Consider the following 23,259-nt stretch of genomic DNA (forward strand, 5'->3'; position numbering starts at 1 on the left):
TTAAATAATAAAAATATTTTGTAAATATTTGAACCATGTTTTGTTTCATTATTTTTATCGTAACTAAAAATTCGAACCGATTGAAAGGAGCGCGGAATTTTTAATTGCTTATTTTGTGGCGAAGTCGGGAAATCCCTTTTCTTTGAATGATACTTTGTAGCGCCTGGCAATGTCTTTACTTGTGAAAATTACACGTTTATGTTTACTAATCAGCGAGAATGACTTCTATTACATACAAAATATAAGGGAGAACTATCCTAAAATTGAAACCATTGATTCGTATTTTGTGGTTAATAACTATTTCTATTGCACTTATTCCAGCCACACAAATATCGATGTTGACTTTGAGGGAAGGTCCGTAGCTACTACCTATGTAAGCCGGTGACGGCGGGGAGCCGGTCTACTTCCCCGCCATCAGATATGTTGAAGCGTTATAAAGCAATCATATATGGTAAACTATCAAATATGTCAAGAAAATGATGTTGACTTTAAAACAACGTAAAAAAGCGACAAGCCAAAAATAAACATACCAAAAAATTTTAAATATTTGGAAATTTTCTGACAAAAAATTCCACTAGTTTTAAACACAGAATAGTGTTATGAGTATACTGGCGAAGTTAAAAGATAGCTGTCCCTTACTTCCTGTATATAATTCCGTTTTTTTGGAAGAGTCGTATTTGGTAATCAATCGTAATTCACGTTTTTTCCGCATTTATCACTCACTTACACATTAGCTTATGGACATTTGTAAAACTACATTTAATATTTATTTCACTGAAAATAAATATCAATTTATCATTTTAAACACATAAAAACTACTAAAATACGAATTCTAAGAGTACAGATAAGTAATATTAATGAATATGACATTTCAATATCTTTTATTAAAAGGCAAATAGGGATGTGGTCATAATATTTTTAGAGGTGAATGAGTCTAAGTGAATGAGCAGCATGAGCGATAAAATACGTCATGTTCTTTAACTATATTATAAACTTTCACGAATTATAATTTGTTTAATAAAGTTACCGTAAAGCGATTTGTTATTAATTTGTTTTTTGTTATTAATTGTTTTTTTTTTCTTCTTTTTTTTATCTACAAATGCTTCCAAAATATTGCGAATGTCAATTTTTTATTGTAAAGTGTTCATTGTAAAGGTTTTACTTTATATTATGAATATTTCTTTAGATTGTAGCACATAAAAATCTATTGATATATTTCTTTTTTTATTTTAAGTTTCAAAATATAAAACTTCAAACGTAAATATGCCAAGTCCAACCCAATAACGGTTTAATGACATTGTTACTATTGAAATATATATATAATACACTACGATAAAAATACTAAATAAGAGCACAGCAAAATTTTCTTCCGCCCCGGGGGCCGACAACCACGCTACGCCACTGTATCACAGGTTGACTGGACGAGATCTCATCTGAAGATAAGTCCGCTGTTGCTAACTAAATTTGTTTATAAATAACTGTACAAAAATTTTAAGTGTAATAAAAGAATATTATGTGATATACCTTTATATACCCTTTTGGCAAGAGTCAAGACCATTCAAGCACGAAAATTTATTTTGATGTTGAATGAAATACATTGTTTATAATTACCTAATTTGTTGTAGTCAAGTTTTAATGTTAAAATACTTGGTCTTAATTAATTTTTGGATATACTTTTGTCAGTACAACCAACTCTACAAAATTTTAGTGCTAACTTTTATAAGCTAGGTACTTATATATTAACTCTTAATAAACCGTACTTTTTAAGTAATTCACAACGAGTGAAAGTGACACAGTAAAATGAAGAAGATGCATTATCACTCGGGTTCAAGTAACTAAATACAGATAATCGAATTAAATATTTAAAATAAGAAGCTATCAAATAATAAATAAAGGATATAATAAACTTATCACCATTCGTTTTTTAGTTTTTAATTTTTTTCGGGCTATATTTAGGAAATTGATGATCAATGATTATACTTTTACATGGGGTTCCTTATATATAAAAGAGGTGAAATATTTGTTACCCAGTAGAAACATTAATTATGTGTATAGTATTATTATTGTGAAGTTTCTATAAAACTTAAATAAATATATGTGATAAATCATGTACTGAGTTACTGACTCTTAAAAGTAGGATTGTTAGGAAATTACCAATTTCTGAAATCATATCTACCTCGGAGACAAATTTCGAACTGGTAACACTGAATATGAGTCTATGCTCCATGGATATAATATTATAGTCTGTCTAATCTGTGTCTCAGGCAATAGCCTGTGTCTAGTTGCACATTTTGTAGTAAAAGAAAGTGATTACAAAATTTTGGTTATTTCATAATTTTGCCAGCACCCATACCTTATTAAAAATGTCGGATTGGGATACTGTAACGATTCTCCGAAAAAAACCTCCAAAGGCGTCAGCATTAAAAACTGAGCAAGCTGTTAATGCTGCACGTCGTCAAGGTTTACCAGTAGAAACTCAACAGAAATTCGGTGCGGGAACTAATAAACAACATGTTACAACAAAAAATACTGCAAAACTTGACAGAGAGACTGAGGAACTTCGACATGAAAAAATACCGCTTGACTTAGGAAAACTTATAATGCAAGGCAGACAAGCTAAAGGCATGAGTCAAAAAGACCTAGCTACAAAAATATGTGAAAAACCTCAAATCGTTAACGATTATGAAGCCGGTCGTGGTATTCCTAACAACATTGTCTTAGGTAAGATCGAAAGAGCAATTGGAATAAAACTACGTGGAAAAGATCGTGGCCAACCGCTACAGCCTCCTGGAGGACAGAAATAACGGATTCCCTGGGAGGCGAAGACTTAACTCCGATTTCTTTATTGCATAATATTTCTCATATTTTTGCTGTTAAAAGTTATTTTATTACAGTAAAATTCTTAAAGTCACGTTATATGATGTAAGCATTTTATTTATTTGTATTGATTCTGGAAAGTTCTCATGATGTTACCATTGGGAAAAAGTAATATGCAGCGATCGTGAAATGTGGATGTGATATGCAATAAAATAGTTTTATTTATGATTAATACAATCATTTCCTTTAAAAAATAGTAAATATAAAGTGAATTTTTATATAATTTGTGTTAAAATTCTTTAGAAGCTTATAATATCTACGAGTCACAGCCATCATTAATAAATATAATACTACGTCATTTTGATTTGAATTTTAAAAACAAAAATTTTGTTACGGTATCTTTTTTATTATTTAATTAGATACTTGTAAGTTTACCTATATATTAGAAGGCTGAAGCTATTTGGACACTAGCGTGACTCCAGCTGTAATTTAGCGTGACTGGTACATCTAAAAAAAAAAACGGCTGAAATTTAGAATTGGGCTAAGATCTAGACTAGGAAAAACCGAATTATGGGGTTTTTGGGTGTGGAGGGCGGAGGGTGTAGGGGAATCTATACAAGGTAACACTGTCACACCTCAAAACCCCATGGTTATGGAGATATCCATGGTTAAAGTTTTGAGGTTAGAAGAAGAATTTAAAGCTATTATAATACCTTTGAGCTCGTACTGTTTGCATTGTGTTACAAATCGACACTTTTAAACAAAATAACGCGTCAGACATAATATTCTAATAAAATTAGTAACATTGCGTGCTAGAATATAGGTTTAGAAATTCGAAAAATACCCAAAACCGAATCGGAGCACCTCACTGTCCACGTGGTCTTGGTCTGTCCTACCCCTAGTGTTTTTTTTAAGCCGCGGAGGGAGGCCAGCCCTCGCCCGCCGTGCGAAAGCGCGGGAACGAATGCGTAGAGGAGATATCCATGGTTAAAGTTTTGAGGTTAGAAGAAGAATTTCGTAGCTGAAATGTGAAAATATCCGCTGCGGAACGGAGCGTGAGTGAGCGTGCTTTCGCACGCAAGGGCGGAAGGGCTGCACTTCCCGCAGCGCCGGAGCCAAGCGTTCCTCTAACTTTAAAGGTGGTAGATTAACTTGACAAAACGCGTGTGAAATGTGAAAATAACGTTTCACACGTTATTTTCACATTTCAGCTACGAAATTCTTCTTCTAACCTCAAAACTTTAACCATGGATATCTCCATAACCATGGGGTTCTGAGGTGTGACAGTGGTACCAGGGGTAGCGTCCCCCCCCCCTTCCCCCCACGGTCCCGAAATTCAGTTTTTCCTAATCTAAAGCTTTACCCAAGGTAATGCACCATTCTTGAAAAAATTGAAAAAGAAATCTCATAGGACCTAACCTCAAAATTAGACCGTTATCGGCATAATTTAGTTCCGTGAAGTCTCCGGCTTCTAAAGAACACTAGAGGGGAATTCAGTGTGATTAAATTATCACAATATATTTGAAACTGTACTTAGTCCCAGTCACGCTAAATTACCGCTGCAGTCACGCTATTGTTTAAATATCTTTATCGATATTAAAATGAATACAAATACTTTATAGCTTACAAAGTTTACTTGTTTTGACATTACGTCAAAGACAAGCCTGAGTATAATGAAAATTGCAAATTGTTCAAAAATTTCGCATAATATAATAGGTACCTAAGTTCATTTTCAATGGTTTTCAGTATTTTGCGAAAATTTAAACAACACCTAAGTTTCTAAGTTTAAGCATTCTTAATCTTAAAATATAATTATTATCCACTGATGGATCTAGACTTGGGTAACACATGAGTGAGATTTTAAGCAAGTTATTTTACTCATTTAATAAAACACTTTTTTCGGATTTTATCGCGGTTTATTGTTAACTTTTGATTCCCGACGTTTCGGATACTTTACACAGTCCTCCCGTGACCATGGTTGCTGTAAAGTATCCGAAACGTCGGGAATCAAAAGTTAACAATAAACCGCGATAAAATCCGAAAAAAGTGTTTTATTAAATGAGTAAAATTCGCGTAAACATTAGAAAACAATAAGTTATTTTACTCTTTGAGTGAGATACAAATTACAAATGTAACATATCTTTTCAAGTGAACTAGTCTCTCATCAGCTTACTTGCGTTTCAAATATATCTCTAGCTCACTTGCTTTATGATTCATTTTCGAGATACTGACGCACTGAGCGAGAATAAACGAGACTGAGCTAGTGAGCCACAGCCACTCGATCGGACGATGGCGTTTATCATGCGAAAGAGAGAGTTAGCTATGTCTCCGTATCTTTTCGATTCATATTTCACAAGGTCATAGAAGAGTCAAGAATAAGGTCTTGCTTTGTACAAGCGAAAAGGTATTTTTTGTTGACAACATTAGGTTGCATTAAAAAATTATTTCACTGAGCTAAATGAGCTGAAGAGCTAAAAGAGTGATATATATCCTAAGATTAAAGTGATATATATCGCTCTTTTTTTTTCAGTGATATAGACCGCAAGGCTAGATGGATCAACTCTATTTAACATCAGTTGAAATGCTCATCATAACTACCTTTATATTTTATATTATCTTTGATCATAAGTTATGATTCATAACCATAATAATATTATGCATATGAATCATGATCATAACTCGAGGACTGTGGCCTTGTTCCACTACGCGACCGTAAAGCCCTTTCTATCCTTCCACCTTTACGGCCAAAGCTTACTTAGCCAAATTATAGATCGTAATATAATAATATATTGTTTTAAATTTCCATGGTTCTTAACATTATTTGAATTCGTTTTTTCGGGATTTATACCATGTACCTTTTTATATTTGAGGCTCCGATATTTCGGCGCAGTTCCATGCGCCATGGGCACGGAAGAACTGTAATATAATAGGTAACAATTAATTCGTTTGTACAAATTAATTATTGAAATAGTCTAGGTTAAGCTACTAACAGGATACAACAAGTGCACCGCGCCAAGCCAGAGCCAAGACTGCCTTAGCCGCGTTTGCTCCCGGACATAGGCCCCCACAAGTTAACGCCAAAAATGGCGTGAGCTCATGTGTTTTGCCAGTAGTCACCACGCTGGGCAGGTGGGTTGGTGACCGCAGGGCTGGCTTTGTCGCACCGAAGACGCTGCTGCTCGTCTTCGGCCTGTGTATTTCAAAGCCAGTAGTTGGATGGCTATCCCGCCATCGGTCGGCTTTTTAAGTTCCAAGGTAGTAACCAGTAGTAGTTCCAACTGTGTTATCCCTTAGTCGCCTCTTACGACACCCACGGGAAGAGAGGGGGTGGCTATATTCTTTAATGCCGTAACCACACAGCATAGTATGTATGTATATATATATTTATGTATGTTCGGTGATAGCTTCGTCGTTTATGAACCGATTTTGATAATTCTTTTTTTGTTGGAAAGTAGATATTCTAAGTGTGGTACCATGATAAGGGAACCAGGATCTCATGATGATCCCATCAGATTAAAAGCCTTTAGTGGAACGCGCCCTGTATAACCCACGGGATAAGAAAAACGTAATAAAACCGGATAGACTACCAGTTTTGTTTCTACAAATTTAATGAAAGCATTTCTAGCAGGTCTAAATTGCTTCGAATATCTCGTTATTGCTTAAATGCATATAGTATCTACGTCATACATTGAAAGTTATTGTCAGTGCCACTAAAGTTTTCTTTGGTGTAAATTTGGATTATAAGCTTCTGGGGAATTTCCATTTGTTATCCTTGACTAGAAGACCCACGTTTTCGGCATGCTCACAGTTAGGAATGTTCGTCAATTAATTATGTTGGTACTGTTCGACCCCTTGGCTACGGCACTAAAGAATTTAGCCACCCCCTCTCTTCCCGTGGGTGTCGTAAGAGGCGACTAAGGGATAACAAGGTTCCACAACCACCTTGGAACTTAAGAAGTCGACCGATGGCGGGATAACCATCCAACTGCTGGCTTTGAAATACACAGGCCGAAGACGGGCAGCAGCGTCTTCGGTGCGACAAAGCCAGCCTTGCGGTCACCAACCCGCCTGCCCAGCGTGGTGACTATGGGCAAAACACATGAGTTCACGTTATTTTTGGCGTAAACTTGTGGAGGCCTATGTCCAGCAGTGGACTGTATAGGCTGTAATGATGTTCGACCCTACTCCACCCAGCTCCACTTCAGTGGAAATGGGTATTTCTAAGGGTGGTTGCCGTGGGGTAATGCCACAGATATTAAGACTAATTATTTTGTAAAAAGATTATTCGCAACATTTAATAATTTTGATCTCGAGTCTGCCTACGGGTGTTTTTAAAAAGATAAAGGTATACTAATAATTGCGTTAGAGTATAATAAGAGTATATATAGTCACAGAAATATTGTTTTTTTTAATATGAAGAGTACTAATGGAAAATGAATCGCAAATAAAGATATTATTGATTTTTTGTAATTTCCTTACTTAATGCTTGACATTAACTTAAGTATGCGTCATAATATGTCAATGTAGGTATAAGCATTGTTTTTTGAACGCTTGTTTGGGGAGTAATGCGTGACGAGAGCGTTACGAAAAGTGTGATTGAGCGAGGCAAATGGAAGTTGAGAGGTAGATATAAATAAGTGAAGATAGAAAGAGAGAGAGAGTTACGTTTCGTAAGTTTTACTTCAGTCGTGTGGTCTACAACATTTTTTTTTCTTTTATATATAAACACCTACCTACTAGGAATAAAAAAATTATGTAGTAAATTAATAGTTTTAAGATTTTGGCTTTTGGTAGGACATACAACTCAATTTACTCTCTTGGAATGCTAATTTTAAAAGTATGTTTGAATCTTTATTCTTAAAAAATTAGCATTCTATAAATTTAATTGTTTTTTAGCTTGAAAGTATTTTAAAACACTACTCGAATGAAATAAACTTTTACTTTGAAAACTTTCCTTTTCTTTAAATATCGATGTTTGAATAAATAATATCGATTTTTACTAGTTATTCCTAAAATGTACTAGACAAGAGCATGGAGCATGACAAGAGATTGAATGACAAACGCAAAACTTCAAAAGTCAAAACAATGTGTTGACAATTGCGCGTTGGAAACCGCGGTTGGAAACTTGAAAATAACTTGGACTTAATAAAAGCGCCGTGGCTCTGTGGGTCCGTGTTTCGTATAGTATATAGTACCTACTGTTTCTTATTTTTTTTCAGTACACGAGTCAACACACTTTCTCACTTTCCATTTTTAGTGCCATTATTTTTAAGCAAATAAACAAAATCATAAATAATATATTATGCAATTAAGTTAAAGAAATAAAAAATAATCAAAAGTAATATTATTGAATAATATAATATATTATAATTTACTCTAGAAACAACATGAGTGATACAGGAACCGCTTCAGATGACGTCGAAGAAATTTTAGTTTTCGCTGAATTTGAAGACAGTGTTAATTTGGACAAATATAACAGTATTCATGTATTAGGCATTGAAACTAAACATCCAGTTTTTCAACTAGATGACACATTTTTTACAGGTACATCAATACATGAAGCATTGTGATTATCTAACGGCCGTTTTTCGCCGTTAATGTGTAAATAATCTGTCTATATCTGTTTTTTTTAGTCACTAATATGAATAAATCCCTTTTCAGGTACTACAGAAAATCCTTTAGGGACATTTATGTTCTTTGAAGATGATCCATCACCTCATTGTGAAGATTCATTGTTTGACAAATTACCAGAAAAATATCTTAAGTATGTATGTAAGACAAGGAAATTAATATCTGTAGAGCATGCCTATGTAACACCAAAAGAAGGAAAAGAAGGTATATATGATTACTTACTTGATAAAATATTAATATACATTTTTACATGTACTTAGTGTATTTAAGCGTAGGCTGTGTGGCTACGGCACTAAAGAATTTAGCCACCCCCTCTCTTCCCGCGGGTGTCGTAAGAGGCGACTAAGGGATAACAAGGTTCCACAACCACCTTGGAACTTAAGAAGCCGACCGGTGGCGGGATAACCATCCAACTGCTGGCTTTGAAATACACAGGTCGAAGTCGGGCAGCAGCGTCTTCGGTGCGACAAAGCCAGTACTGCGGTCACCAACCCGCCTGCCCAGCGTGGTGACTATGGGCAAAACACATGAGTTCACGTTATTTTTGGCGTAAACTTGTGGAGGCCTATGTCCAGCAGTGGACTGTTTAGGCTGTAATGATGATGATGATGATGATGATATTTAATTATACTATAGGGGTCTTCCATTAATCATGTGTTGTTTTTAGCAACTTTTTAACTCCCTATCACCACTGGTATGGACCCCTGGTGTGGATTTAAGAGAAAAACTAAAATATTATATAAACTTATAATATTTTTTAAATAATGTTAATTAGACAAAACACTTTGATAAACTACAGATAATACTTCATAGGGGACTTATCACTCAAATTTCAACATAATAACTTATAATAATCAAGTGATATATTTTTAAAAAAATTAACAGATCAACCAGTTGAAGTGCCTGATTCTATGGAGGATGACATAAAACCAGCAGATTTTAAGACTATTCCAGATGCTATAGAACAATTCAAAAAAGAGTGGGCGCAAAACTTAAAGCCATAACTTTGTATGTATCACTTTTTTATTTACAATAATGTTTACTAACCTTATTTAAATTAATGAAATTAATCTGGATATATTATCCTTACTTCTAAAGTTGGCCTTGCATTCAACGACCCCCCAGCAGGATATGAATCCTGTGGCAGGGTCTGTAAACATACACAACATATTAACAGATTCTATAGAAATATTCATTTGAATTATATTATTAAATTTTAAATACAATAAAAACAATGCAAATGCGAATCGACTCAAACTCAAATGCAAAATCGACTCAAATACAAATCGACGAGTGGTGCATGTGAGTAGTGAAACAGTATTGCATTCTATGTTATCAACATTAAGAAATGTCCCGTATTTCGTTTTGTATTATCTTACCCTTTTGTTCGATCTTAGCCGAACGCACCTTAATAAGTTGTCTCCGAATCACAACTAAGCAAAAAGCATTCACAAACTTTCACCAAATCAATTATTAAAAGAAAATATCAAAGAATATATATTTTTTAATTTTTGGAAAATTTAATCAATTAGATCGTAATGCTACTTATCAAAAAAATTACCTCTAACATAGTGGGTATTACCAAAATAGTGGGTATTAGTTAGCTGTGGTCTGTAAGGTCGAGGTACTACCCCAATCGGGCTGCTCCATATTTTGAGCAGGAAATTCCTGCTGTACATTACCTCAGTTATAACAGACACTATGGTAGATTAAGATCGGCTTAACTGGACACTGTCAAAGCTTTGGTCATTGATAGGCTATTCATAGTAATACAAAGTCTTCATAACTGCAAAAAATCTTAAATAAATCTTCATGAGTCTCAATAAGACGTTTAAAAGAATAAGTTCGGACTGCGAACTAAAATCTTCCTCTGGAATCATTCTTTTTACTACAAAAAACCGCATCAAAATCCATTGCGTAGTTTTAACGATCTATAAGTATGCAGACCGCGGGAAGTGACTTTGTTTTATGCTATGTAATGATAATTGGAATAGGATATATCAATACATACGTTAAAAATGTAACGAATCGCTGTCTGTTCATGGAAGATATATGAGAAAAAAGATTATTGGGACATTTATCAACGCAAATAACATCCAAAACAATTATTGTTAGAATCTTTGTCAGTTTGTATGTGCGTTTGTGCACGCTAAACTTAAAACGGCTTATCCGATTAACATTTAGTGTTTGTTACATACCAAGCGGTTTATAAAAAAAAAAAAAGTTATGCCAATTTAAAGAGTCACGTTGAAATTGTAAATACCCAAACGACGGTGTTTATAATCCAAAATAATATATATAATAGGTATATCCAAAAAATGCTGTCCAAAGTCACTAATACACGCGGACGAAGTCATGGGTAGGTACAGCTATTTTTAAATAAAATAATTAGTTACTTAATCAAGGAAGTAAGTATATTAATTGCTGTGTGCTTTACTGACATACATTTGCTACGATTGTTTACACTAATCGCAGATCTATGGTTTGTTCATTCGCCTTTATATTGACTGCCGTGAGAAAATGTAAGCATAAAACAAAACGGGAAAATCCTGTGTGATGTAACGTGTTTTAAAACAGTATCAGTATCATATTGCTCAGTGTTATTAAGTTATTTGACAAGAAGCCGTTTATTTCACTAACTGGAACAATCCATCTTTATTTCTGTCCTCTTATTTGTTTATAGTAAATTTGTTGTGAGTTTTACTTACATAAAATAATTGCAGTATTAGGTAAGATTTGTATTTGGTATGGTATGGTATGGTTAACACGGGCTGGTTTCCGCAACTCGACGACTTTGCGCCTATTTTGCGTGTGTGGGAGTGATTCGATTCACTCTTGCCACCCAAGCTCCTCCAGAAACTTCAGAAGCTTTTTTGGCTTCTTGAAGATCTCCGGAAGTGTCTTCAGGGTGCCAAGATGTTGTGCCCGGTAAGCCGCTACACCTGGACAGTAAAGAAGTACATGCGTAGCCGTCTCGTATGCGTCTTCTGTTCCCATGCAAGCTCTGCACAGGGGACTGTCGGTAATGCCCATATTAAATAGGTGTTTGTTATACGGACCGTGTCCAGTCAGTGCCGCAGTTATTAGTCTCAGTTGGCGTCTGTCCAGATTTATTAGAATTCTTGCCAATTTGGCATCAATTTCTGGCAGCGCCAACTTGGCTTGCCTACAGTCCTCAATTTCGGACCATAGTGTGATATGTTTGCGTTTCATGCGTTGTCGAATTTGGCCTTTGAGCCAGCAAGAAGGTAACGGTATAATCGGTTCGGCCCCTATAGCCGTCATACTTTACCCCCTTCTTGCTAGCTCATCTGTCCTGTCGTTACCGCGTGTGTTGTTGTGACCTTTGATCCATTGCAGTGTGATGTCATTATTTTCACCTACCTGCATCAGGGTGTTATGGCATTCATAGATTATACCTGACGTGGTCGAGTTACTATCCAATGCCTGTAGTACTGACATGCTGTCCGATAATATACGGATGTGGGAATCCTTTACGTTCCTCCTCCCGATTGTTCTGGCTGCCTCAAGTATACCCAAGCACTCTACTTGAAACACTGTGTTATAGGTACCAATGGGTAGTGATATATTAATATTTAGGTCTTCGGAGAAGATACCGCTTCCTGACCCTGTTTTCGTTTTAGAGCCATCCGTGAAGATACTCAGGTCTCGCCCAATTGAGGCTACACGTGAATCCTCTTCCAGCTGTATTTTGTCTTTTTATCAAAAATATATTTGATCTGTATTCCGTCATTTGGTGCTTCCATGAACGGAATGTCTTTGGCTATTTCTTCCAGAATCTTTATGTGTGGTATGCCTGTTGAACACAGTAGTTTGTGAGTCTTTAGTCTTACTGCAGTAACTGCAGCTTCTTGTTGGATAAATAGGTGAAGTGGCAGAATATTTAGCATGGCCTCCATTGCTGTTGTTGGTATGGTTCTCATGCTGCCCGTGGTTGCCATGCACACCAACCTCTGCCAGCTTTGTAGCTTGGATTGCGTTGTGGTGAGGAGTGTTCTGCGCCACCACAGCTCCATAGCTGATTATGGGTCTAATGACCGCAGTGTTGAGCCATAGGGTCAGTTTGGGTGTAAGTCCCCAACTCTTGCCAATCATCCTGCGGCATTGCCAGAAGATGATGCTGGCTTTGTTTAATTTATTTTCTATGTGTTCGGACCAGCTTAGCTTATTATCTAGTATTACACCTAAATACTTTACCTCTGAGGTTAGATTCAGGGTTAAGTTAAGGAGTTTAGGTAGAGTGTAATTTCCCAAGTCTCGTTTGTTCGTGAACGTAACTAATTCTGTTTTGTTCGGGTTTATGGATAGATTATGCTCCTCGCACCATCTTTCTACTAATAGCAGGGCTGTCTGAGTTAGTTCACAAAGTGTACTTGTGAACTTGCCCGCCACGAGTATAACCAGGTCGTCTGCATAGCCTATTGTATAATGTCTGTTGTCGTTTAACAAGGATATTAGATCGTTTACTACAAGGTTCCATAGCAAGGGTGATAATACCCCTCCTTGGGGACATCCTTTAGCAACGATAGCGCCTTATTTGTTGTCATTGTCTACTCTTACGATCCTGTTTGCCAGCATGTTTCTGATCCAAGTAATTATAGTTGGTTTTATGGCGGTTTAGCGCTGTAACTATGCTGTTGAAATTTGTTTTATCAAAAGCCCCTTCGATGTCAATAAAGGTGCCTAGGCAGGATTCCTTGATTATGAGTGCTTCTTCGATCTTGCCCACTACAGCATGTAAGGCTGATTCTGTAGATTTACCTGCACTATAGGCATGTTGATTCTTGTGTAGGGGTACTTTTGGTAGTACGTTATCTCTCAGGTACCTATCGCATAGTCTCTCCAAGGTCTTTAGTAGGAAGGATGTGAGGCTGAAGATTTGTATTTTATTTAATCCTATTTTTTATATATTATTAAGTAGGTACTTGATTCTCAAAGATTTTTTTACAATAATTATTCCGATATTATTTTTTTTTTTTTTTGATGAAGAAGGACAGAAGTTATAGTTATATATCTATCTATGTACTACTAGCTGACCCGGCGAACTTCGTATCGCCTAACACAAACGTGGTATGGTATTAAAGTTCAAATTGACTTTTAAGTATTATCACAAATCTTTTGTATGGGAGTATAGAAAAGTGTTGTTTTTAGACTTTTTCAGGAAATTTAAATTTTTTTTTAGAATTTTTCTCTCTGTATGAACCATCCTCGTACTTCAAGGAATATTTTAAAAAAAGAATTAGCGAAATCGGTCCAACCGTTCTCGAGTTTTGCGCTTAGCAACACATTCAGCGACTCATTTTTATATAATAGATAACTAGTCTGGCCATAAATACTGTTACATAAAAAATTTCTTTTTTTCAATTTTTTAATTATTTTGAAATTGGAACACGTACTTATATTATTTTAAAAACTTATTTCGATTTTGCGCCATTTCACATATTTTTTCGTGTTCATTATCAAATTGCAATATGGAATAGGGTGTTAAAGAAAATAGGATTGCAGTGATCGCCTTGCACAAAGTGGGTATGGAGCCGTCGATCCTATTCCAGACACTTCAAAAGCTTGGTATCGGCCGCATGTTTGTATATCGTACTATCAACAGATACAGCAACACTTCGTATGTCGAAGACCAGAAAAGATCGGAGCGGCCGCGTGCTGTTAGAACTACAAAGTTTGTTAATGCTGTTAAAGCAAGAATTTGTCGAAACCCCTTTAGGAAGCAAAAAATCCTATCGCGAGAAATGAAGATTCCCGCTAGGACTCTGTCGCGTATTATAAAACAAGACCTGAAGCTCGGTGCTTATCGCCGATATACAGGACATGCACTAAATCATTTTTTTTTAAAGAGAGTCGATCGATCAAAACGCCTTCTGTCGCGATACGCGTGTAAAAGGCATAGAAATATCCTCTTTACCGATGAAAAAAATTTCACGATTGTAGAACACTACAATAAGCAAAATGATAAAGTATACGCTCACAGTTCTAAAGAAGCTGCTCAAGTTGTCGGAAAGGTACAACGTGGTCATCATCTTGCGTCAGTGATGGTTTAGTGGGGCGTGTCTTATCAAGGAGTCACAAAACTACATTTTTGTGAAAAAGGAGTGAAAACTTCAGCCAAATTGTATCAAGATACAGTATTGGATTATGTTGTGAAACCTCTCAGCAATACACTTTTTAAAAATATACCGTGGCCTATCCAGCAGGACTCTTCACCTGGTCACAAGGCACGAACTACCCAAGCCTGGCTTGAAACCAACGTTCCGGACTTTATAAGAGTTGAAGACTGGCCCTCATCTAGGCCAGACCTCAACCCTTTAAACTTCAAATTATGGTCAGTTTTAGAGGACATGGCCTGCTCTAAATGACACGGTGACATTGAGTCTCTTAAATAAACTTTGGAGCAAGCAGTGGGGAAATTTCCCCTGGAAACAGTGCGTAAATCCATAGATTCGAGGCCAAATAGATAAGGCCTGTATAAAAGCTAAAGGTGGCCATTTCGAATAGAATATTTTTTATTTTTTGCTGAGACGTTAATAAATGTGTGGGTATAAATTTTAATAATATTACATTACTTCATTTATTTTATTTTATTTGGACAAACAGTCGTTGCTACATTACAATTTTCACATAAAAACTATATTAAGCTTAAATGTGCAACGTTTTAAGTTGTCACAATATGCACAATAATTGTGTTTGCTCGCAAACGAAAAAAAAACCGACTTCAATTACATCGACAAGTAATACAACGTAGATCGACGAAAAAATAGTCAAGCAACTACGCGTTATCAAAGATTACTCAACAAAATGTAGTTATCAGATCTCAATAAAATTTATATGTGACCACATGACAAACATCAGCTTTCGATTAAATTAAAAATTATTAAAATCGGTACACCCAGTAAAAAGTTATTGCGGATTTTCGAGAGTTTCCCTCGATTTCTCTGGGATCCCATCATCAGATCCTGGTTTCCTTATCACGGTACCAAACTAAGGATAACAGGAGGACCCCTTTCTAACAAAAAAGAATTATCAAAATTGGTACATCCAGTAGAAAGTTATGCGGTATAATACAACGTAGGTCGACGAAAAAAGCGTCAAGTAAAAACGCATTATTAGATATAACTCGAAAAGTAGTTGTTAGATCTCAAATAAATTTAAATGGGACCAATTGGCACACACCACCTTTCGATTAAAACAAAATTTGTCGAAATCGGTCTACCCGGTCAAAAGTTCTGATGTAACATACATAAAAAAAAAAAAAAAAAATACAGTCGAATTGAGAACCTCCTCCTTTTTTGGAAGTCGGTTAAAAAGAGATGTAACACTAGTAAGTATTATAAAATATTATATCTACAAATTGAAATACAGATGAGTATAATTAAAAATAGATGTAGTAAATTAAAAACAAACATAAACAACAAACACAAAAATAATTTAAAAGTAGGTAATTAGTCCCTCACCAATCCCAAAACAACTTTTTTGAAGGCTAATTTATCATTACAGACATCCACTTTCTCACATATACTTATATATATCTTCGATATACGGGATATGGCAGAGAATTTTTTAAGGTTAGTTCTGGCAAATGACTGATGCAACAAACCCGAATTTATAAGCACGCTTCGAGGCAGATGACGTGGAACATGTAATTCAATCGAACTCAAGAGGGCAGGACATTTAAATTTATTTCTTACTATTTTGTAAAGAAATATTATGTCGTGCAGCTTTCTGCGCGTCGATAGGCCGTGCATTTTGAAATGTTTTAATCTATCGACATATGAATGTAACCCACACGACAAAGCAATGTGCTTTAGAAAGCGTTTCTGAATGCGCTCTTGAGTTGGTGTACATTATAATGCGGTGACCAAACTACAGAACAGTATTCCATGTGACTCCGTACATAAGTGTTATAGATAGTAATTTTTGTGGTTGGCTTGCGAAATAGTTTACTATTACTAATGATAAAGCCTAACATTTTAGAAGCTTTACTAATTATGTTATTCATGTGAGGTAAAAACAACAATTTCGAATTAAAAATGACCCCTAAATCCCGGATCTCCGACCTTTGTTGCGACAAAGTTCCGTCAATATGGTATTGATTTTTATTATATTATGGTTGCGCGTAAAAGAGATACTGTAGCACTTACCAGTGGATACACGGTATTTTAAAAAAAATGCATTTTCATTTGTAACAGACTATAATCTATCTCCCTGCCAAATTTCATCTTTGTCCATCCTGGAGGGATGGGACCATCTAGCGGTTTTTGAGTTCTCGTAATGAGTGAGTCAGTGACCTTACTCTTTTATATATATAGATTACAATGCATTATTTGGACTACTCCTCACCATCTATAGAGCATACATTTTAAATTTCAAGTCTCTTACTTCAAAAACATAGGACTTTCATACAAACTTCCAACCCCCGGTTTATCCCCTTAGGGGTCGAGTTTTGTGAAGTCCGTTCTTAGCGGATGTCTGCGCCCTATAAAAAACGTACCTGCCAAATTTCAAGTTTGAAGCTGTTATAGTTTCGGAGATTTCGTGATGAGTGAGTAACCTTTCGCTTTTATATATATTTTATAATATTATATATATATATATATATATATATATATATATATATATATATATGCCATGATCTTGCTTGATTTAAGCAGCGCTTTTAACTCAGTTGATTATGACATTCTTCTTGGTACCCTGCGCGCGGTTAACATTTCAACCGCTGTCCTTGACTGGTTTCACTCCTATCTTTCTGGACGTCAGCAGTGCGTTACTTTCAACGGCACCACATCAGATTGGATGGAGCTTACTGCTGGTGTTCCACAAGGTGTCGTCTTATCCCCTTTGCTATTTTCTGTATTCATCAATAATGTTTCTCGTGTTATCACTTCGCCCTTCCATTTGTATGCAGATGACTTACAAATATACAGATACTTCAAGTTGACTGAGCTGCATGAGGCTGTTGAAACTTTAAATAGCGACCTTGCTGCAGTTCAGGTCTGGGCTAAATATTTGGGTTGTTGGTCAATCCTGCTAAATCACAAGCTATTATTATTGGAAGTAGTCGATTGAGAAGCAGGCTTGATTGGGGATTGGTTCCTAAAATCTCATACTCTGGGGTTCCGATTCCTTACTGTGATAAAGTTAGGAATTTAGGGCTCATTATGGACTGCAATTTATCCTGGGCAGCTAATGTCAGCGAAGTCAGCAGAAGAATACACTTCACATTCCACTCTCTCAAGCGTCTCCAATATTTTCTTCCATTTCATACCAAAATTATGCTTGCACAAACCCTTCTACTACCTATCCTTGATTATGCTGATGTATGCTATCTGGATGTGACTGAGGAGCTACTTAGAAAGTTAGAGCGTCTCCAAAATCTTGCCATAAGATTCATTTTTGGCCTGCGAAAATTTGATCGCATCTCTCACTTTCGTGCTCAGTTAAAATGGCTCCCTATTCGTCTTCGGCGTGATATGCACATCCTGTCCACCCTCTTCAATATCTTTAATGATCCGAATGCTCCGTTGTATCTTCAATCCTGATTTCACCCCCTGCCCTCTCCTACTCGTTCCAGGCGCCCTGGCCGTGAAGCTATGTTAGATATACCGAAATGTAAGACAAAATTTAAGTTAAATTCATTTACGGTACGCGCCTCCGTACTATGGAACAATCTCCCAGGTGACATCAGAACTAGTCCTTCCCTTGTTTCCTTTAAATATAAATTAAAGAAACACTTGCTTTCACTAGCAAATGTGTAATCATCTATAGAATATGTATGTATTTACGTATGTATTGTAGTGAGTTTGTATATGTTTATGTATGTGTACAAGTGTATTTTTGTATTTTGGTATGTATCCATACATGTATTTGTTAGTATGTAGTATATTATAGATGTATATGTGTGTGTATGTATGTGTGTATGTGTATATGTATGTGTTTGCGTATATGTATGTGTATGTGTTTGCGTATATGTATATCTATATATATGTATATATATATATATATATGTATGTATGTATATTTGAATATATATGTATAGATTTATCAAATTTATCATCTTTTCTTTTTTTTACGTTTTTTTTTCTTCTTGTTCTTAGTAAATCTTCTTGCACTGTTTGCCTCGCTGTATTAAACACTTACTCATGACCATGGGTTGACTGGAAGAAATCTCTTTTAGAGATAAGTCCACCTTTGCCATAAACATTATTATTATGTTGTTTTTACATGTATTTTTTGAGTGCAATAAAGTATATATATATATATATATATATATATACATACAGGTGTGCCAAAAAGTAGTGATAAGCAGAATTCCAGAGATAGGGCACCCCTTGGGGTATCCGAATCACCCCTATGTATGTTCAGCGATTTTGCAGTTTTCGAGTTATGAATTTTTTAATATGTTTTTGAGAATTTTCCACCTGAACAACTTTAAAAATGTCTAAAAAAAAAATTGAAGAATTTTTAGAATTTTTGTTTTTGTATCTAAATATTCATGAGCTCTTGCTTTCCGTTTAAAAGATTCAGCTTCTTAACTTTGATGGAAATTGTGAAAATCTAAGTGTAAAGTGAAAATTTTACGTTTTGAGAACTATGACTTCAATTTTCAACTTAGAATTAAAAATCTAAATAGGCGATTTTATGGTTTCTAATTAGGCTTAAAAACTTCTCCAGAGTCTCAGCTTTCATAATCATAAATAAAAAGTTGTACTTAATGGGGCTACGTGTAGGTCATTTCTTAAAAATTCCAAGTAGGCCTCGCCGTTCAAACGGTCAGGCAATTCGAACGGTCCAATCAGCTGCCCGTTTAAGATGCCTGACCATTACTTTACGCTAAACTGTTCTTGAAAATTGGATTCAAGTGTCAGGTGTGGATTTTCGTCGATCGTCTTACTAGAAGACGTCGATCTGTTAACGCGTAGGAGCATGATTTTCCAAAACGATGGTACACCATGCCACTTTGCAAGAATAGTCAGACAAAATTTTAGAAAGATTTAGAGACAGATGGATCGGCCGCCGCGGTCCCCAGACTTGAATCCAATCGATTTCTTTGTCTGGGGATATTATAAAGAAATAGTTTACGCTAAAAACATTAGCAACGTAGCGGAGTTAAGACGAAAATTGAGACAGGCAGAAGAAACAATTAAAAACAACAGAATAGCATTCGTAAGACTCAAAGAAAACTTTTTAAGACGATGTAGAAGATGTATCGAGCACGAAGGTCGACATATTGAAAACTTTTTATAATAAATAATTTTAAGACGATTACTTTTCGTTTTATTAATTAAACCTAAATAACCTCCAAATGTTTATTAAATCTTCGATCTTAGTTTTCTTGCAATCTTTTGGTTGGTTAACAGACTAATTAACCTTAAAGGAATAATAAATTGAACAAAAAAATATTTTTTATTCAAATTGGTAATTTTAAGAATTTTCCACCTTGATGTCTTTGAAGGCAAATTTTAGCAAAAGTAGCCCCATTAAGTACAACTTTTTATTTATGATTATGAAAGCTGAGACTCTGGAGAAGTTTTTAAGCCTAATTAGAAACCATAAAATCGCCTGTTTAGATTTTTAATTCTAAGTTGAAAATTGAAGTCATAGTTCTCAAAACGTAAAATTTTCACTTTACACTTAGATTTTCACAATTTCCATCAAAGTTAAGAAGCTGAATCTTTTAAACGGGAAGCTACAGCTCATGAATATTTAGATACAAAAACAAAAATTCTAAAAAGTCTTCAATTTTTTTTAGAAATTTTTAAAGTTGTTCAGGTGGAAAATTCTCAAAAACATATAAAAAAATTCATAACTCGAAAACTATGCAAAATCGCTGAACATACATAGGGGTGATTCGGATACCCCAAGGGGTGCCCTATCTCTGGAATTTCGCTTATCACTACTTTTTGGGACACCCTGTATATATATATGTACATAATATATTATATAGATATAGAATTATTATAAATGCGACAGTGTATATGAAAATGTATGTATGTACGCGTGTGCTAGGTACTCTTTCCTGCAAAAACTTCGGACCTAATTGTAAATTTAACTTGGAGATCCTGAACAACACAACTTACATTCCCTCGAGACGTTCCCTCGAGATCGGATTGCACGGTGGATCGCTGCTATTTAATGTATGGTATCCGTATTTAATGAGATACTGCCAACATGCTCTCTGTGATCTTGTTTTTTACTACTTTATTTGGGTATAATTTTATTATTAAGTACAATTAAGTTAAATTAAGTTGCAAATCATCATTTTTAAATATTTTGAAAAACTTGACGATATATTGTAGCAAGGTATATTAATTTATTTTCAATAGGGAAAAGTATACGCTTTTTATTTCACTGTCAACTTATTGAAGTATGTTGTTATACACGTTCCTAAAAATAATTTTTTTTCAGGTGGAAAAATGAAACAAAATAGAAAAAAGAAAACTATGATAAAAGCAGGGAGATGTGAAGCCATTTTTCATCAAATTAACAGACACTACATAAGATTGAAAGAAAAACAGAAAAAAGAATATACTCGTATATTATTTATAGTTTTGAAAAAACTTATACACATCATGCGAAAAGGGGATAAACTGTTTGACAGTTTAAGGCCCAAATTAGATTTTTTAGGCAGCTACTTTGATAGATTACGCATTGGTCAGCCGAATGAATACGATATTAACATTATCTTAAAATTCCCAGTTAATTACGATAAAATAATATTGGATGCAGCTAACTCATCGAACGACTATACAGCTATCGTAATGCCATCCGAATTCCGAAGATTATCAAAAATTGCTGCAACAAGTAATCAAGGTTTTGTAAAAACTACCTCTTGGTGCAACGAGGAGTTTAAGTTGTCAGTGGTAAAGTTTCGATCTTGGATGCAAAGAACTGTTGATGTTGCTATAAATAGTCTTCCATTGGAAGATGGTATGAGGGTCTTGAAAGTTGATAACAAATATAAATATAAACTTCATACGAATCTGTCGGGTCCTGCTAACACGATAACAATTGTAAAAGATGACAATGATGTAATTAACATCGACTTAGTGCCATCTTTTGCGTTTTCTTTACCAAAAAAACCTATTCATTCAAAAGTTTTGTTTACAAGGGTTGAGTCTACAAAAATCTTGCGATATTTTGTAGTTCCTAAACCGAATAGTGATGATTATAGTTGGAGATTAGCATTTCCTTTTCAAGAACGATATTTTCTTAAAAACAGTAATAATTTAAAAAGCACTATACGAATTATTAAGCAGTTTAGGGATGTACAAGGTTTTACTAAACTTACGAGCTATTTTATTAAAACTTTATTTTTTTGGGAATGTGCCAGCAATGATAAGAGTTACTGGTGCAAAAATTCCTTATCTTTTTTAGTACTAAAGATGTTAAATAAACTTAAGGAAAGCCTATGTAATCACAATATACCAAACTTTTGGTGCCCTAGCCATAACATCTTAGAAAAAATTAAACCAGAAACTTGTCACCATTGGCACAACCGAATTTGTCACATACTAACAGACATAGAAAAGAGACTTAAATTCGATCATAATGTTATATTTGATTATTTCGTTAAAAGTAAATAAATCCAGCTTAGCTTGGTGTTATAGCCCCTATAGTTCGATACGGTACACATGCATACAGAATGCTACAGTAGTTGACGAGAGAAAGTAGATCTGTTAGACCAAAAACACTGTTGTAACAGACAAGAGTAAATAGCTGTAAACATTGATGTAAAAGTTGGAATATTTCATTAACTCAAGTGTTTTGGCAACAAACTCCTTGAGAGGTCTGTACTTAACCTTAAATACGAGTATCAGTAAACTTGCAGCTTACAATATCTACCATACCTACAACCAGTGTCAGGCATGCAGTGAACTAATAGGATAGGTCTGTCATCAATGCACCCCGCATTGTGTGCATTGCAATCAGCCTGTTTCTACTTTATAACGCTTGTAGGTATTGTGACTTTATTTTATTTTAGACTTGTCTTTATACCAGGAATTCCTAAACTTTGAGAATAACAGAATAACTAACAAATAAGTACATTTTATTTATGTTACCAATAAACAACCTGTATTTATTTATAATCAGCATGCAAAACTGTCTACTGAATTAGGCTGTAATTATTATGTAACACGTGGTTCAATAAGTCCCGAGACTAAGTACTAAAAAAGGTCTTTTTTATAAAATTAATTTTTATTCATCAACATAGTCTCCTCCAAGAGCGATACAGTCCCTCCAACGCTTTTCTAACTTTTCTATCCCATGTGTGTAGAACGATTTGTCTTTGGCTTCAAAATAAGCCTCCGTTGCTGCGATAACTTCACTATTTGAGTCAAATTTCTTACCCTGAAGCATTTTTTTGAGGTCTGCAAACAGCCAGTAATCGCTGGGGGCCAAGTCTGGCGAATAAGGGGGATGAGGAAGCAATTCGAAGCCCAATTCGTTAATTTTGGCCATCGTTCTCACGGACTTGTGACAAGGCGCGTTGTCCTGGTGAAACACCACTTTCTTTTTGTTCATGTGAGGCCGTTTATCCACAATTTCGTACTTCAATCGCTCCAATAAGCACATGTAATAGTCACTATTTATATTTTGCCCCTTTTCAAGGTAGTAGTAGTAAAAGTATTCCATGCGCATCCCAAAATATAGACGCCATAACCTTACCGGCCGATTTCTGAGTCTTTGGACGCTTCGGGCGGCTTTCACCAGCCGCTCTCCACTCCGCTGCCTGCCGATTGGATTCCGGAGTGAAATGGTATATCCAGGTTTCATCCATTG

General features: G+C 35.3%; 2 protein-coding genes and 1 long non-coding RNA gene across 7 annotated transcripts; 2 read left to right on the top strand and 1 right to left on the bottom strand.

The window, feature by feature from the left end:
• The first annotated feature begins 2,219 nt into the window (after positions 1 to 2,219).
• On the top strand, positions 2,220 to 3,049 carry LOC123660888 (endothelial differentiation-related factor 1 homolog). The gene has a single exon (XM_045595913.1). It carries the CDS (start codon positions 2,364 to 2,366, stop codon positions 2,802 to 2,804), a length of 441 nt encoding a protein of 146 aa, XP_045451869.1. The 5' UTR covers positions 2,220 to 2,363; the 3' UTR covers positions 2,805 to 3,049.
• Positions 3,050 to 3,202: 153 nt separating this feature from the next.
• LOC123660899 lies at positions 3,203 to 5,074 on the bottom strand. The gene is made up of 2 exons (XR_006744270.1): positions 4,991 to 5,074; positions 3,203 to 3,324 (listed from the first exon to the last, which is right to left on the bottom strand). It is a non-coding gene; the product is annotated as an uncharacterized LOC123660899 (long non-coding RNA).
• Positions 5,075 to 7,865: 2,791 nt separating this feature from the next.
• LOC123665482 (general transcription factor 3C polypeptide 6-like) lies at positions 7,866 to 22,611 on the top strand. Of its 5 annotated transcripts, none has more exons than XM_045599807.1 (5): positions 7,866 to 8,008; positions 8,198 to 8,361; positions 8,479 to 8,652; positions 9,334 to 9,456; positions 20,884 to 20,972. In XM_045599807.1, the coding sequence occupies exons 2-4, from the start codon at positions 8,205 to 8,207 to the stop codon at positions 9,450 to 9,452; spliced, it is 450 nt and encodes a 149-aa protein (XP_045455763.1). In that variant the 5' UTR covers positions 7,866 to 8,008; positions 8,198 to 8,204; the 3' UTR covers positions 9,453 to 9,456; positions 20,884 to 20,972. The 5 variants fall into 5 exon arrangements, with proteins under 5 accessions (XP_045455763.1, XP_045455756.1, XP_045455749.1 ...); XM_045599793.1 differs by having other exon boundaries at positions 7,869 to 7,985; XM_045599800.1 differs by lacking the exon at positions 20,884 to 20,972 and having other exon boundaries at positions 7,866 to 7,985; positions 9,334 to 9,459.
• Positions 22,612 to 23,259: the final 648 nt, after the last annotated feature.

Source organism: Melitaea cinxia, chromosome 2 (genome assembly GCF_905220565.1).
Source record: "Melitaea cinxia chromosome 2, ilMelCinx1.1, whole genome shotgun sequence".
In the NCBI taxonomy this organism is placed as follows: Eukaryota; Metazoa; Arthropoda; class Insecta; order Lepidoptera; family Nymphalidae; genus Melitaea; species Melitaea cinxia.

Coding starts and splice junctions, on each gene's coding strand:
- LOC123665482 (XM_045599787.1), top strand. CDS start 20,892: ATGAAACAAAATAGAAAAAAGAAAACTATGATAAAAGCAGGGAGATGT.
- LOC123660888 (XM_045595913.1), top strand. CDS start 2,364: ATGTCGGATTGGGATACTGTAACGATTCTCCGAAAAAAACCTCCAAAG.